The sequence below is a fragment of the Bos taurus genome, chromosome 22 (assembly GCF_002263795.3).
Source record: "Bos taurus isolate L1 Dominette 01449 registration number 42190680 breed Hereford chromosome 22, ARS-UCD2.0, whole genome shotgun sequence".
NCBI classification, from domain to species: Eukaryota; Metazoa; Chordata; class Mammalia; order Artiodactyla; family Bovidae; genus Bos; species Bos taurus.
The window spans coordinates 24,957,839-24,971,843 of record NC_037349.1 but is presented as its reverse complement, the minus strand read 5'-3'; the positions used below and the strand labels follow the sequence as shown (position 1 = coordinate 24,971,843).

The window sequence follows — 14,005 nt, the reverse complement described above, 5'->3', positions numbered from 1 at the left end:
ATGATACTGGTATATCTCCTAATCTCAGAGGTGCCTCATATTTCGTATTTATCCAGCTTTAAAAAAAAAAATGAGACCTGCTGGGTGTCATTATGTTTTTATCCCTTTTTCCCTTTCTATCTACAGGAATCTGTTGGGGATTTGATGATAAGGAATATTCAGTTAAATCATTCAGGAAAATATCTATGCACAGTAAAAACAACTCTTGAGAGTTTATCTGCTGATGGTGATATCATTGTGAGAGGTAAGCATAAATGGTGAAAATAGATGACAGCACTGTTTATTCACAATCAAAGACATTAATATGTACATGGTAGATCTTTGAGTAACCACATTATGATAAAGCAGTAAAATAAATAGCACAATGTTTTTTTCCTAAACTCCAGCACCCCAGGGTGTGACTACAGATATGAACATTGAATTGAGTAGGTTTTGTTTCTTTATAAGGAATGATCAGACTTAGCTAGCAGTATTGGCCCCTAAAACTTAGATGTGCTTTCTATTCATAATAAACCACTCTTGTTTTTGAAGTTCTCCATATCAGTTGCATTTATTTGAGTTAGCTTTGGAGAGAGGAATGGGTGAGAATGGTTCTCAGTTTTTTGAGATTAGCTCTCTATTGGATGATATTCAACAATCCCATGACTGGCATTTTCTAATCTTCAAAGGAAGCATTTCTAAATTAATCTCTCACCATGTAAGCTGAATTAATAGGGTTTTTATCACAAGTAATGTGCTAAAATACATTATGTTCGATATTTTATTTTCTAAGCATGACAGATCAAATATCCTTGTTCCAAATCCATAAATTTAACAATTTCTAATATAGTCATCATAAAACATATTTTTCAAGGTCCCCCAGGGCCCCCAGAGGATGTAAGAGTGAAACATATTTCCAGTACTACTTGTCAACTAAGCTGGAGACCAGGCTCAGATAATAACAGCCCCATTCAAATATTTAGTATTCAGGCTCGGACACCATTTTCTGTGGGTTGGCAGGCTGTTTCTACGGGTAAGTGATGCATGATTTTGGATGACTTTCTAAAACAGATATTTTGTTTTGTTTTGATTAAATAGTTGATTTTTTTTCAGTTAGTGCCAATTTAGTTGCCTAAAGCATAACCTTCTTCTCAGTTCCAGAAATTCTCAATGGTAAGACATTCAATGCAACAGTGGTTGGTTTGAATCCTTGGGTTGAATATGAATTTCGTGTAGTTGCTGGGAACAGCATTGGGATTGGAGAACCAAGCAAGCCATCAGAATTGTTAAGAACCAAATCATCAGGTAAGATATCAATGTCTTCTAAAGATGAAGAAGATTGTTTATGATATAGTTCCTAAAAATAATAAGTGAGAAGTCATGTAGCATTTTTGGTCCACAATCAGAAGCAGTAAACCAGTGGCTCTTATTTTCCATTTTTATGTGCACAGAGCAATGTGTATTTTCTCCAAAAAGTGAATTCAAAACAAGATGATTAAGAAGACATGTCAAAAATAAGAATTTTTCAAAAGCAGTCCTCTCATCTTATCTGTTTTCTAGCCAAAATCCAATAGAGAATCTGTAGATTTGTAAATGTAAATAAGTTACCAATTGTTTCATTAAATATTGTAGCCAAGAATTAACTACGAATCTGTTGGTGCAGTCAGCCACACATTTCCACTTATTTTTCAACTCTGACCTAGCTTTGCAGCTTCAATGAGTGATAGCATCAAATTTTCCACATGGAAATGAGGTGAATGTTAAACTCATTTAATAGAAGCACTAATTGAGCATCAAGTGGTTTGCTGAACAGAAGAATACAGTAGAACCTGCCTCAGAAATCACACCTTAAACTCTTTTCAATGGATATTCTTTGTTCCACTCAAACTTTCACATCCAAGGTAATATTTGATCATCTCAATGAATCTAGCCAAAAAAGTTCATATTCTTATCCAGTCACCTATGAAGGATCATGCTGTTGCTGGCTTGGTTTAACACACACAAATTACTTCCAAAAAAGTGTGCGCAACTGTCAGATGTCAATAAATCACTTTTTAAACTAAAGGTAATGTAAGTCATTTTATTATAGAACTGGGGCTGGAAAATAATATATTCGATAGTGATAACATAAATTAAATAATTCTAAAAAAATTTAGAGCTAAGAGGTGAGTCTTAATAGAAGAAAAGAAAGGCCAGGATGTAGCTGATGATCTTGGACAGTCAGTATTAGAAAGCAGACATCCAGACTTAAGCTCCAGCATTCACCATAACAGTAGTCCATAAACTAAATGAGAAAAGGCCTGATATAGTGAAATGCCTAAACACAGAAATTCCCAAGCCCTATCACAGAACAACCTTATATGAATCTAGACATGTGCCTCATGACTCTGGATACTAGCTTCAGTTTAAATTGTTTAAAGCTGATTTGTATTATGGAAGCTCTGGGCAGTGTTGATGCTGACTCTAAAGGTTTACAATAAAGTTTTTAATGTCACTTTCTGTTAATCACTAATACTCTCATTTCAGTAGCATAATGAAACTTGGTATTTATAATGATTTTCCTGAATCTCCAAATCATACTGAAGTGTGACTTTTTTTTGAGGGATGGTATCATCAAAAATAATTCCTCTCAATATGGTTTTAGTATTAGTATGGTTCGTTTGAAAACTGAATAAAAGAAGGAACTTCTATTACCCAGAATACTGATGACTTTGAAAGAGTTAAGCATAATTTAAAATAATTTTCTTATACATCTGAACTATTCGACTGCCCTAAAGTATGTCACTGTAAAGCTATCCTTGCAACTATAGAATCTATTCTGATTCACACTGCACTTGGCCAAAGGCATTGGAAGACTTAGAAAATAGAGTTTGGGTGCAAGGCAATCATCTGAATAAATTCTGAAGATCAAAATAGGCAAAGTTAGGGTTAATGTGAATATGAAAGTGGGTAATGTTTGGTGTTACTATTTAAAAAGGAAAGGAGATTATTATATCCGTATATCACTTATGGAGTTAAATATGTATGAAATGGGAATAAATAAAATAAGAAGTTTAGATTTATCTGAATGGTACCCATGGTAGAAGAAAAATTTTAAATGAGAAATTAAACATTGCATATTTTAATTTAAAATGATTGAATATAAATAATTACATATAATTCAACCTTTAAAAAGTATCCTTATCACAGATTTAGCATACATTTGTTATTATTTCAGGAAAAGTGCTTTTTAACACTTCAACATGTATAAAGTGAAACTTCATTCTGATTATACACTACACTACTCCACTCATGCTCACAGTTGTCATCAATTCTACAATTTACCTTGAAATGTTTATATTTCATTATACTAGTCCTTACAAAGGTATAATTGAAGGATGTTTATTTTCCTAATTTGTAAACATGATCAGTCTCTGTATTATTCTACCACTGAGTCTTAGGGTACTGAAGTTAAACCCAGGTAATTCTCTCAATCATGTCCTTGATCAGAGAACATCTTCTTACATTGACTGTGAAAAATTAGAGGAAAGGTCCTATTCTGTAGTGAGAGATTTGAGATTCAAACATGAAATTATAAACCAAGAGTATTTTAATTGATATATTTTAAGGATTCATTTTTAATCGTTAAAATATCCTGATGACTAACAAAAAGAAAAATTATTTTAGTTTGTTTATTGGAAAAAAATTAATTAATAGACTGCCTCAGTAATTTGTTTACAGCACAACTGTATAATTAGGCACTAAATCAGCAGTGTTGCTGTTACCATCTGAATGGAACATCATTTTGCCAATTAGTAGATGATGCATAATAATATCAAACACATGATGTTACTCGATTTTGGAGCCAGGGTGCTCATGTATCAAACACTGTGTCCTCTCTCTTAGAAATTTGGATATTTGTAAACATAATTTATGTTCATTAAAAATGAAGACTCTCTCATAATGTGCCTGCGTGAGATTTTTTTAAGGTGAAATCCAAAAATAAAATTCTTCATGATGAAAAAATACTTTAATAATTGCCATCCTACATTTCTCTTGGTTGCTTTTAGTCCCTGCCGTGGCACCAACAAACATCAATGGAGGAGGAGGAAGTCGGTCTGAACTCATCATTACTTGGGAGGTAATTTTCTATCCAACTCAGTTATTTTGAGGGAAAAAGATTTAGCTGGCCAAGAAGAATATTGAAAAACAAAGAAGATTTATTTGATCACTATTGAGTATATAAAAATACATGGTATGAGAGACTCCTGATGATGCATAATTTAGAGGAGGTATTGGAAATTTTTTGTATTTTTCCCCCAATTAAAAGAGTATTTTTCCCCCAGCAATTGTGTTGACTAACTCAATACAATTCTTTCCCAAATATGAAACATGGCCCAGTGTCTGCTGATGGTGGGTCAGTAGCATTTTTGTTACTAGTTGATGAACTAGAAATTATTTTATTTATTACCTCTAAAATATTCATGAGTTAGGCTCAGCAGAATGCAGGTAAAAAATAATTTTTTCCCTATCATTGCTCTTTAAATCCTTCCAATTTGTTCTTCCCTGCATGTAGATGAAAGCTTAGGCAGATGGCATAGCTTTTGTAATCATCACTATTAACAGGTAGGTTGATTTTTGTACTTTAAAATTTTTTAAACCTGTTTTTTATTATCATAAAATTTGGACTTTCAACCAATCTAAAGTTTCTCATTTCCAGATGCTCAGGTCTGCCTTAGGGAAGGAATTCAATAGTGTGAAAGAGAATACATATTTAGTTCTCCCCTTTCCTTCATTCTGCTATTCAATTTCTCCTTTCCCAAGATAATTCCTCCAGAGTTATTGTGAATTAGGATTGGGAGAAGAGGTAATGGACAGAAATGGTCCTGATTGATGGTCATTTGTAATTTGACTTTGGTATACTCTAACTGACATTTCAGAGAGCAGTTGTTTGTTTTGCCATGATTTTTTTTGGTGGTGGTGGTGGGGAAGGTCCAGGAGGTGCCCCACTGGGGCCTTCTAGTTGTCATCTCTTGGCGCAGGCTGTTGGAAGGTCTCCTCAGTTACTGGAGTCTGGTGATCCATGGCCAGATTTTCGGTCATAGGTCGTCTCTCTCCTCTAGACACTGTTTGCGGACAGCCCCTTTTAATGGTGCTCACAGACAGCTTCCTACATGGGCTTCAAATCTGCTCTCAGCAAACATACACCTTTGTTCCATGTTCTGTGGAGGTGCAATGAGTCCCCACTTGGCCTGTCTTTACTCTGCTACAATACACTGTCCAGGTCTCTCTCCTCTTTGGAAGTTTCTCAGGCATTTGTCAGTTAAAAGAACCCACATCCCCCAAATTCCAGACAAATTCCCCATATCCCCCACATTCCATGAGTCTTTTTTTTTTTTTTTCCTGAAGCCTTGTCACTTGGTTAGGCAAGAGGTAAGAAGTAGCCCCTTTACTTCTCTTGGGTAGGGGCTGGGAATACACAGCTTTTTCTACAATTGTCTCAAAAGAAATATCTCCCCACTAGTCTCTCCCTTAAATCAGCACTCCCTTTCTGTGCATTTCTCTTGGGTCATTCCCTTGTGGCTCAGCTAGTAAAGAATCCACCTGCAATGCAGGAGACCTGGGTTCAATCCTTGGGTTTGGAAGATCCCCTGGAGAAGGGAACGGCTACTCACTCCAATATTCTGGCCTGGAGAATTCCATGGGCTATACAGTCCATGGGGTCGTTAAGAGTTGGGCACGACTGAGCGACTTTCACTTTTATTTTTCATAGGCTAAGTTGTGCCAAGGAGTCCTACATATAAATGGTTTGTATTCTTTGGAATGCATTGCATTTCATGCCTTTATTATCAGCTTTGAGCCTCAGGTATAATTGATAAAAGAGCCTTACTATGTCATTGCCCCGTGTACTTGCTTTTGACACAGTGATGATAATTTTCATAGCCATAACATCTACTTCTTTGGACATTTTAACATTACACCTAAGAACATGATGGCCATGGATGTTTTAGTTAAAAATTGTGATGTCTGATACATTAGAGGGGCTCTCATTAAGAGGTCGGGGGTGATTCATGCCTCAGGAGATATTTTACAATATCTGAGGACATGTATGGTTTTTTACAACTGAGGGGAGGGTTGTATCTGAGGCAAGAATGCTGATGAACATCCTGCAATGCACAGGATAGTACCCACCCCCACTCATGACAAGAAAATACATGCCCCCAGATGTCAAGAGCGCTGAGGTTGAGAAATACCATTGTAGAAGAGTAGTAATACATTGCATCTGTAAATGATTCTGCAGTAGTATAAAACATTCTATATACAGGGTTCATTTTATTCCTCACAAAATTCCATTACAGAAAGAATAGTAGTATTAAGCTCTCTTCATATGAGAGAACATGGAGACACATAGATGTTTTCTAAAAGTTGGGACAGACAGAGCCAGGAGCCAGGTGTGGCCCTGGGAGAGCGATGGGATCCTAAGAGGCCTGACACAGGGGTAACTCACTTGTCGAGAACTTACAGGATTTTAGATGCTGTGCTGGACATTTCATGTCATTTACTCCATGACAATGTTAGGTGGTCATGATGCCACATCCAGAAAACAGACTTAGAAACGTGAGACTGATGGACAGAGAAGCATCTGACCACAGGACTTTCATTCCATTCTCTTTCACTTTGTCCTGAATTAGAATTCCAATGGTCCCTATGCAAAGTTAAGGTTCAGGGAAGGTGGGAGTTCTGTATTTGCTTTGAATATTAAGTTAAAATAATTCCTGTCTACCAAACAAGTTTCCCACAAAAAACACTGACTCTCGAGTGGTCTAAAAGGATTGTTTTTATGGAATGGTGAGTAGGTTATATAGGTTTCAACATTCTTTGAAAGTCATATGAGTATTTCATCAGTGGTCTGACTTCACCTATTTTTTTCCTCCATGGTCAGAAATTACTGAAGGTAGGTAAATAGTGGTTTTTACTCAGTCTATACATGGGGATAATGGGAAATTCTATGTATACTATTCTTAAATAGAGATGATATTAACAACAAAAAATCTTTCCATGATTTATAGTGTTCTTTTTCTTAAGCTGGGTTCTGAAGACCTTCACCTACAGGCCAAATCTGGCCTCCTGCCTGAAATACATTCACCACCACCAGTCCTATTCTCTTATGTGTTCTATATTGCTGCTTTTGTGTTACTGCAAGAGACCCTAGATTCCCCAATATTTGAGAATCTATCACTTTACAAAAATTTTTTTCTGACCTAAATTTTTAAAAAATTCAATTAAAATCAATCCCTTTGTGTATTTTTCTTGGGATATCAAATATGCAGATACTAACAGAAACTGTATAAATGGATGCAAATTCCCATTTATCATTCACATTTGGCATCATGTACATGCAGTTACTGAGCCAAATTCTTCTGGTGCCTGAACTTCTTCAAGGAATCAGGTATGTATACTTAGGAGGAGATGAACACATTAGTTTGAGCCACCAGGAATGTAGTAATGTTTTTAATTCATTGAACGTGTAATTAATGAGTAATCACACTGTTCCAAGCAGTCAGGGTACAAAAATAAATTTTTAAGAAAAGGTCTGAATGCTCAGAACCCAACAGGACAGTCTTAACTCAGTCTGAGAGGAGGTCAGTAGCATATCATCATAGCATATCTGAACAAGGTTTTGAAAAAGAACTTGGGAGTACAAAGAGACCACTGAAGGCCAAAGTCATTCATTGTGGATGAAGAAGTACCCCCTTGAACTTTTAGCACTAATCCAGGTCCAATCACTGTTCTAAACTCAGTTTGACTCCATCATTGTGGTTTATAATTACACTGTAGTATAATAGACCTATGTTTTCTTCTATACCAAAGTTTTGTGTATTTTGTGTATATTTCTATTTTGGTTTGTTTTGTTTGCACTAACCTAGACATGATACCCGGAGAAGGCAATGGCACCCCACTCCAGTACTCTTGCCTGGAAAATCCCATGGACGGAGGAGCCTGGTAGGCAGCAGTCCATGGGGTCGCACAGAGTCGAACACGACTGAGCGACTTCACTTTGACTTTTCACTTTCATGCATTGGAGAAGGAAATGGCAACCCACTCCAGTATTCTTGCCTGGAGCATCCCAGGGACAGGGAAGCCTGGTGGGCTGCTGTCTATGGGGTCGCACAGAGTTGGACATGACTGAAGTGACTTAGCAGCAGCAGCAGCAGACATGATATCTAATCTTAGAGATGGAATAACTGCTAACTCCTTTTCTAAAGTATTTTTACTCATATCTTCGCATCTTATCTTCATTTATACTCCAAAGTACTCCCAACTTTGAGATGCTTGTGGTAAATATCTCACATAAAATGTGACTATAAAACACTGTACAGTAAAAGATAAACACCTAAACTGGCAGTTGGTACACTTTTTTCTAAAAGGTCAGTGAAACTATTCAGTCTTACAGGATGTATGGTCTTTTTTTATAACTGTTCAACCTTGCCATTGTCATTCAAAAGCCGTATATCATTATACATAACACAGGTGTGACTGTGTTTCCAAAACACTTTATTTTCAAAACCAGGCTATAGATCAGGTTTGGTTCAAAGGCCATAGCTTTGTTGACTCTTCGTCTATACTAAAAATTTATTTCCTACAGACACAGTGGTGAAAAATTATATTTTTAGCCTTTATCAGCTTTAAGAGATTTCATTACCAGTGGAATGTCTGAATTTTTGTATACTGTTGAATACTTTCTTTGTTTAAAGGAGAAAATTATCTTTCTGCCCACCTTAAATAGCTCTGTATATTTCTCCATCATTGGATCAGCCAATATGAAAAGGATGAAAGGAAGAACCTAAAGAAGTCTCTTTTCCCTTCTAAACTGAATATGTCGGATGCAGATCTTTCTTGAGGGAATGCCATGTGAAACATTAATTGTACTTAGCTAACAAAAGCAGAAGTCCTAAATCTGAGATTAGAGAAGCATCCAAAACAAGTCAAATACTCTAGCAAGTGTCTTAAACTCTTATAAATCACTTCCATACCACTCAAAATTAACTGTTTTAATTCTGATCTATCTGTGAAAGAGAAGTGTTAACACAAGAAAGCATTTTATTTTCTAAGATTTCAGGACTGTGTATTTCTTCCACTTTTCACTGTCTGTATTTGTTAGATTGTTCTACATGGTAAGAAGTAGAGATCAGGTCATCTTGACTAATACGGATTTATTTTAAAGATCAAATTGCCAACATCTGTTGGATCATTAAAAAAGCAAGAGAATTCCAGAAAAATATCTACTTCTGTTTGACTACACCAAATCCTTTGACTGTGTGAATCACAAAAAACTGTGGAAAATTCTTAAAAGAGATGTGAATACCATACCACCTTACCTGCCTCCTGAGAAATCTGTATACAGGTCAAGAAGCAACAGTTAGAACTGGACATGGAACAACAGACTGGTTCCAAATTGGGAAAGGAGTATATCAAAGCTGTATATTGTCACCCTGCTTATTTAACTTATATGGGCAGAGTACATCATGTGAAATGATGGGCTGGATGAAGCATAAGCTCAAATCAAGATTGCTGGGAGAAATATCAACAAACTCACATGCAGATGATACCACTCTAAAGGCAGAAAGTGGGAGCCTCTTGATGAGCCCTGAATATTCTTTGGAGGGAACCGATTCTGAAGCTGAAGCTCCAATACTCTGGCCACCTGATGTGAAGAACTGACTCACTGGAAAAGACGCTGATGGTGGGAAAGATTGAAGGCAGGAGGAGAAGGGGATGACAGAGGATGAGATGGTTGGATGGCATCACCAACTCGATGGACATGAGTTTGAGTGAGCTCCAAGAGTTGGTGATGGACAGGGAAGCCTGATGTGCTGCAGCCCATGGGGTGGCAAAGAGTTGGACACCACTGAGTGACTAAACTGAACTGAACTGATTTTAAAGCTACTTGAGAAATACTGAGAATGGAAAACAGTCTCAGTAGCTAAGCAGACAGATTAAATGAAGAACTGAAAAATTGTCCAGTGCTGTCAGCGACTCTGATAATCCAGCCCCAGCTCCAACAGTCCCTCCTGCTCGTCCTTCAGTTCTTCCCATTTACTTTACATCCAGTTTTCTACTTGACTAACAGCTAAATTCTGTCTCTTCTCTGTATAATTTACAGCCTCAATTTTTTCTTAGCTTCCACTGCCTCAGCGTCCTGCTACTGTACTTTTTCTACTTATTGCTTGCTCTAAGTTTATTTATTATTGCCCCCAAACACCTATGTATCATATTCAAATTCCATAATGGAGAGGACTTAAAGCATTCAGAGATTCTGATGGATAAAGAATATGTGGCGAGTATGTGTGTGTGTGTGTGTATGCATCTTCTTTGTGTGTGTGTGTGTATGTATATATATATATATATATATATAATGAAATAATACTCAACCATAAAAGGAACAAAATAATGCCCATTGCAGCAACATGATGCAACTAGGGATTATCATACTAAGTGAAGTAGTTCAAAAAGGGAAATTCAACTATCATGATATCACTTACATGTGGAATCTAAAATATGGCACAAATAAACCTATCTACAAAACATAAACAGACTCACAGACATAGAGATCAGACTTGTGGTTGCCAAGAGGTAGCAGCAGGGAGGGAAGGTGATATAAGCATGTAAAACCTGTTTTACATTTCCATTTAAATTTTTCATTTATTTATCTGAGTATCTTTAATTGGGATCATTTTTCTAATTGGCATTCCCAATAGAAATTTTATTTTTTAAATAACTTCATTAATCAGTGTAAATATCCATCTTATCTCTATAAAAGATATGCCAAATAATCAATCAATATTATAATAGCTATACAAAATATTTTTGTAAATACTCAGTGACTGATCACTTCTGCCCAAGTCAATTCCAGAAGAACTACAGAATGGAGAGGACTTTGGATACATCGTCATGCTGCGGCCAGTAGGCTCGACAACCTGGACCAAGGAAAGAGTACCATCTGTAGAGTCATCAAGGTTTATTTACAGAAATGAAAACATCATCCCTCTCTCTCCCTTTGAAATCAAAGTGGGTGTATATAATAAGGAAGGAGAAGGACCCCTGAGTACTGCATCCATTATCTATTCTGGGGAAGATGGTAAGTTGTAGTCAATACTGGAATTGTCCTCTTTGAGACTGTATGTATATTTTGCATTTGTTTTCTATGAACCACTCGGCTTAAGATGGTTGTGTCTTTCTCTGGATGGTAGAACCTCAACTGGCCCCAAGGGGAACTTCTGTTCAAAGCTTTTCTGCTTCAGAAATGGAGGTTTCATGGAATGCTATTGCCTGGAATAGAAACACTGGAAGAGTTCTGGGCTATGAGGTAATCCACAATAATTTCACTCTGCACTCTGAATATGCCAGCTAGCAATAGCTCTGTTCAACAATCCTATACTACCAATCTAGTCCTTAATATAAGTTGCGCTATTCTGTGCTCAGTTGTGTCTGACTCTGTGTGACCCCATGGACTGTAGCCCACCAGGCTCATCTGTCCATGGGATTTCCCAGGCAAGAATACTGGAGTGAGGTGCTATTTATTCCTCCAAGTGATCTTCCTGACCCAGGGAAAGAACTTGTGTCTCCTGCATCTCTTGCATTGCAGGTGGATTCTTTACCACTGAGCCAACCCAGGAAACCCTGAATATAAGATAGTGTGGGTCTAAAGCTACAGAGGGGAATTAATGAAGAGGATCTTTCCAGGTGATCCTAAGCAAGTAAATTAACAAATGGTAGAATTTTAAAAGTCATTAGGTGATTATCTTATTTAATTATCCAAGCTACAGTCATGTTTGTTTCTTGGGGAGAAATAAGCATTTAATCTTTAGTGATGTTAAACCATAGACGAATCTTACCGGGAAACCTAATCCTGAACTGGAGCATTACTTGAAAAAAGTTAGTCATCTTGGAAAAGGCAATTATGTGACAAGATAAAGCTTGCATTCTCCTAATCTGCCTTTATAGTCTATATAGAGTGAAACAAATCATTTCAAACTTACAGTCTTTCATTCTCACAAAGTTAATAGATGGGACTTATTAATCAATTACTCTTCTTTGACTTGCAAATCTAATGATTCAAAAATGAGTAACAAGGTTTTCTTTGTTTTGGTGTTAGAATGAAAGTAGGATTTTGCCTTTATTCTTTTTTCTCCTTTTATAAGAACCATGTTGTCCAAACAGAAAGTTCTACTTTCTGTAGGTGCCTCTACCACTCCAGTCCTAGAAGGCCATACCTCTTAAGTGAACCCTATTTATTTCTCAAAGATCATCTCTACTCTCCCCTGCTCTTTGAACTCTTATCTGATAATTTTCTGGTTTTATGTGTCTTCAAAGTCTTATAGCATTTATTTCCATATGATTTTCGGCAGATGCATCCTCTGCTTTCTTTTCACATATGTGCTCTAACATCTTAACTAGATTATAAGTGGTGCAAAGGCACGCCTTATGCTTTCTTGTCTTTTCCAATTTGCTTAAAACAGTGCTAATGTATAGGAAGGGATCAGTATATGCTGAATTAATAATTCATCTGTGACTCAAAGAACTCTGGAAGAAATGTCAATAGCAAAACATCATAATGTGAGTCTTTCATTGAAAGTATGACTCTTATTTTGTTCTAACTTACTACTGTATACCTGAGGCTTCAGCTCTGATGGCTCAGACAGTAAAGAATCTGCTTGCAAAGCTGAAGACTTGGGTTCGATCCCTGTGTCGGGAAGATCCCCTGGAGAAGAGAATGGCTACCCATTCCAGTATTCTTGCCTGGAGAATCCCATGGACAGAGGAGCCTAGTGGGCTACAGTCCATGGGGTTGCAAAGAGTCAGACATGACTGGGTGACTAACACTTTCACTTTTTACTTTTTTTTTGGTGGGGGGGGATAAAGCTGTTACCTTTTAGATATTTCATGAAATATTTTATTGTGATAAAAAATAGGTTTTCTCATTTCCATTGTGATTTCATATTTTTTTAAATTTCTTCCATATAAATTTTGGACTTTGATTATTTTGTTTTCATTGTATAACCATTTTAATTGAAAAATATCCTCTCATTTGTGCTCCTGACTTCTTCCCATACACCACTGTGGCTGGCAGTTATTAGGAAACAATAAATTGCTTATTTTATGTTTTTAATGAGCAGGTTTTATACTGGACAGATGATTCCAAAGAATCCATGATTGGCAAAATCAGGGTCAGTGGAAACATCACAACCAAAAATATCACAGGCCTGAAAGCTAACACCGTCTACTTTGCTTCTGTGAGAGCTTATAACACTGCCGGGACAGGGCCCTCAAGCCCTCCAGTCAACGTTACCACCAAGAAGTCCCGTAAGTATACATCACACTGTAGGGACCACAATTCACCTCCAATAAGAAGTATTTTATTGCTCAATTTCAATGTCATTCATCCCACCTCATCATTTTACTGATTGCTTTATTTGATCAGTGGATTTGGCCTATAAATCTGGATAGTTGTTGAAACTTTCTGATAACAACCAAAATGAACTGTTCTGATCTTTCTGGAGTTGCAAAAGAGAAAATATTTTAAGTATATAGATGAAAGACAAAGAATACAATGTCTTTGATGTCCTCTTCCAACTTGGGTTCAAAATCTGACCTCCCATTCTGGGGATGTTAAGTGGTTAATTTAATCTTTTAGTTTCAATATCCTCATCTGTAAAGTGAAGAATAAATAGTACTGATTTTCTCACTGGGCCTTGTTCAAGATTGAAAGAGATACATAATAGAAAGTGTCCCACACATACTTTAGTAAATGCTTATTAAATAGGTTTTTTGTTTGTTTTTGTTTGTCTTACCATTTGAGTCTTGATGTGATTCCTGCACTGTCAGATACCTAGATCTTTCCTTCTATGATATTATATCACTGCAAATTACTGGAAAGCCTCTGAAATCCAAGAATTAACTCTTCTGCTCTTTTTCTCTCTCTTAACAATAAACTAAATATTTTTCACAAAGATAGGACCTACTGAATAAAGGATTAATAGTTGAC

General features: G+C 36.5%; 1 protein-coding gene across 1 annotated transcript in view; it reads left to right on the top strand.

Annotated features, from left to right (window-relative positions):
* CNTN6 (contactin 6) overlaps positions 1-14,005 on the top strand; it is a 320,429-nt gene that overhangs the window by 291,951 nt on the left and 14,473 nt on the right. Inside the window, exons 14-20 of the mRNA NM_001191459.2 lie at positions 127-244; positions 854-1,012; positions 1,135-1,284; positions 4,029-4,099; positions 10,864-11,098; positions 11,211-11,326; positions 13,137-13,323. Of these exons, the coding sequence (NP_001178388.1) occupies positions 127-244; positions 854-1,012; positions 1,135-1,284; positions 4,029-4,099; positions 10,864-11,098; positions 11,211-11,326; positions 13,137-13,323 (1,036 nt within the window). The remainder of the gene's footprint in view (positions 1-126; positions 245-853; positions 1,013-1,134; positions 1,285-4,028; positions 4,100-10,863; positions 11,099-11,210; positions 11,327-13,136; positions 13,324-14,005) is intronic.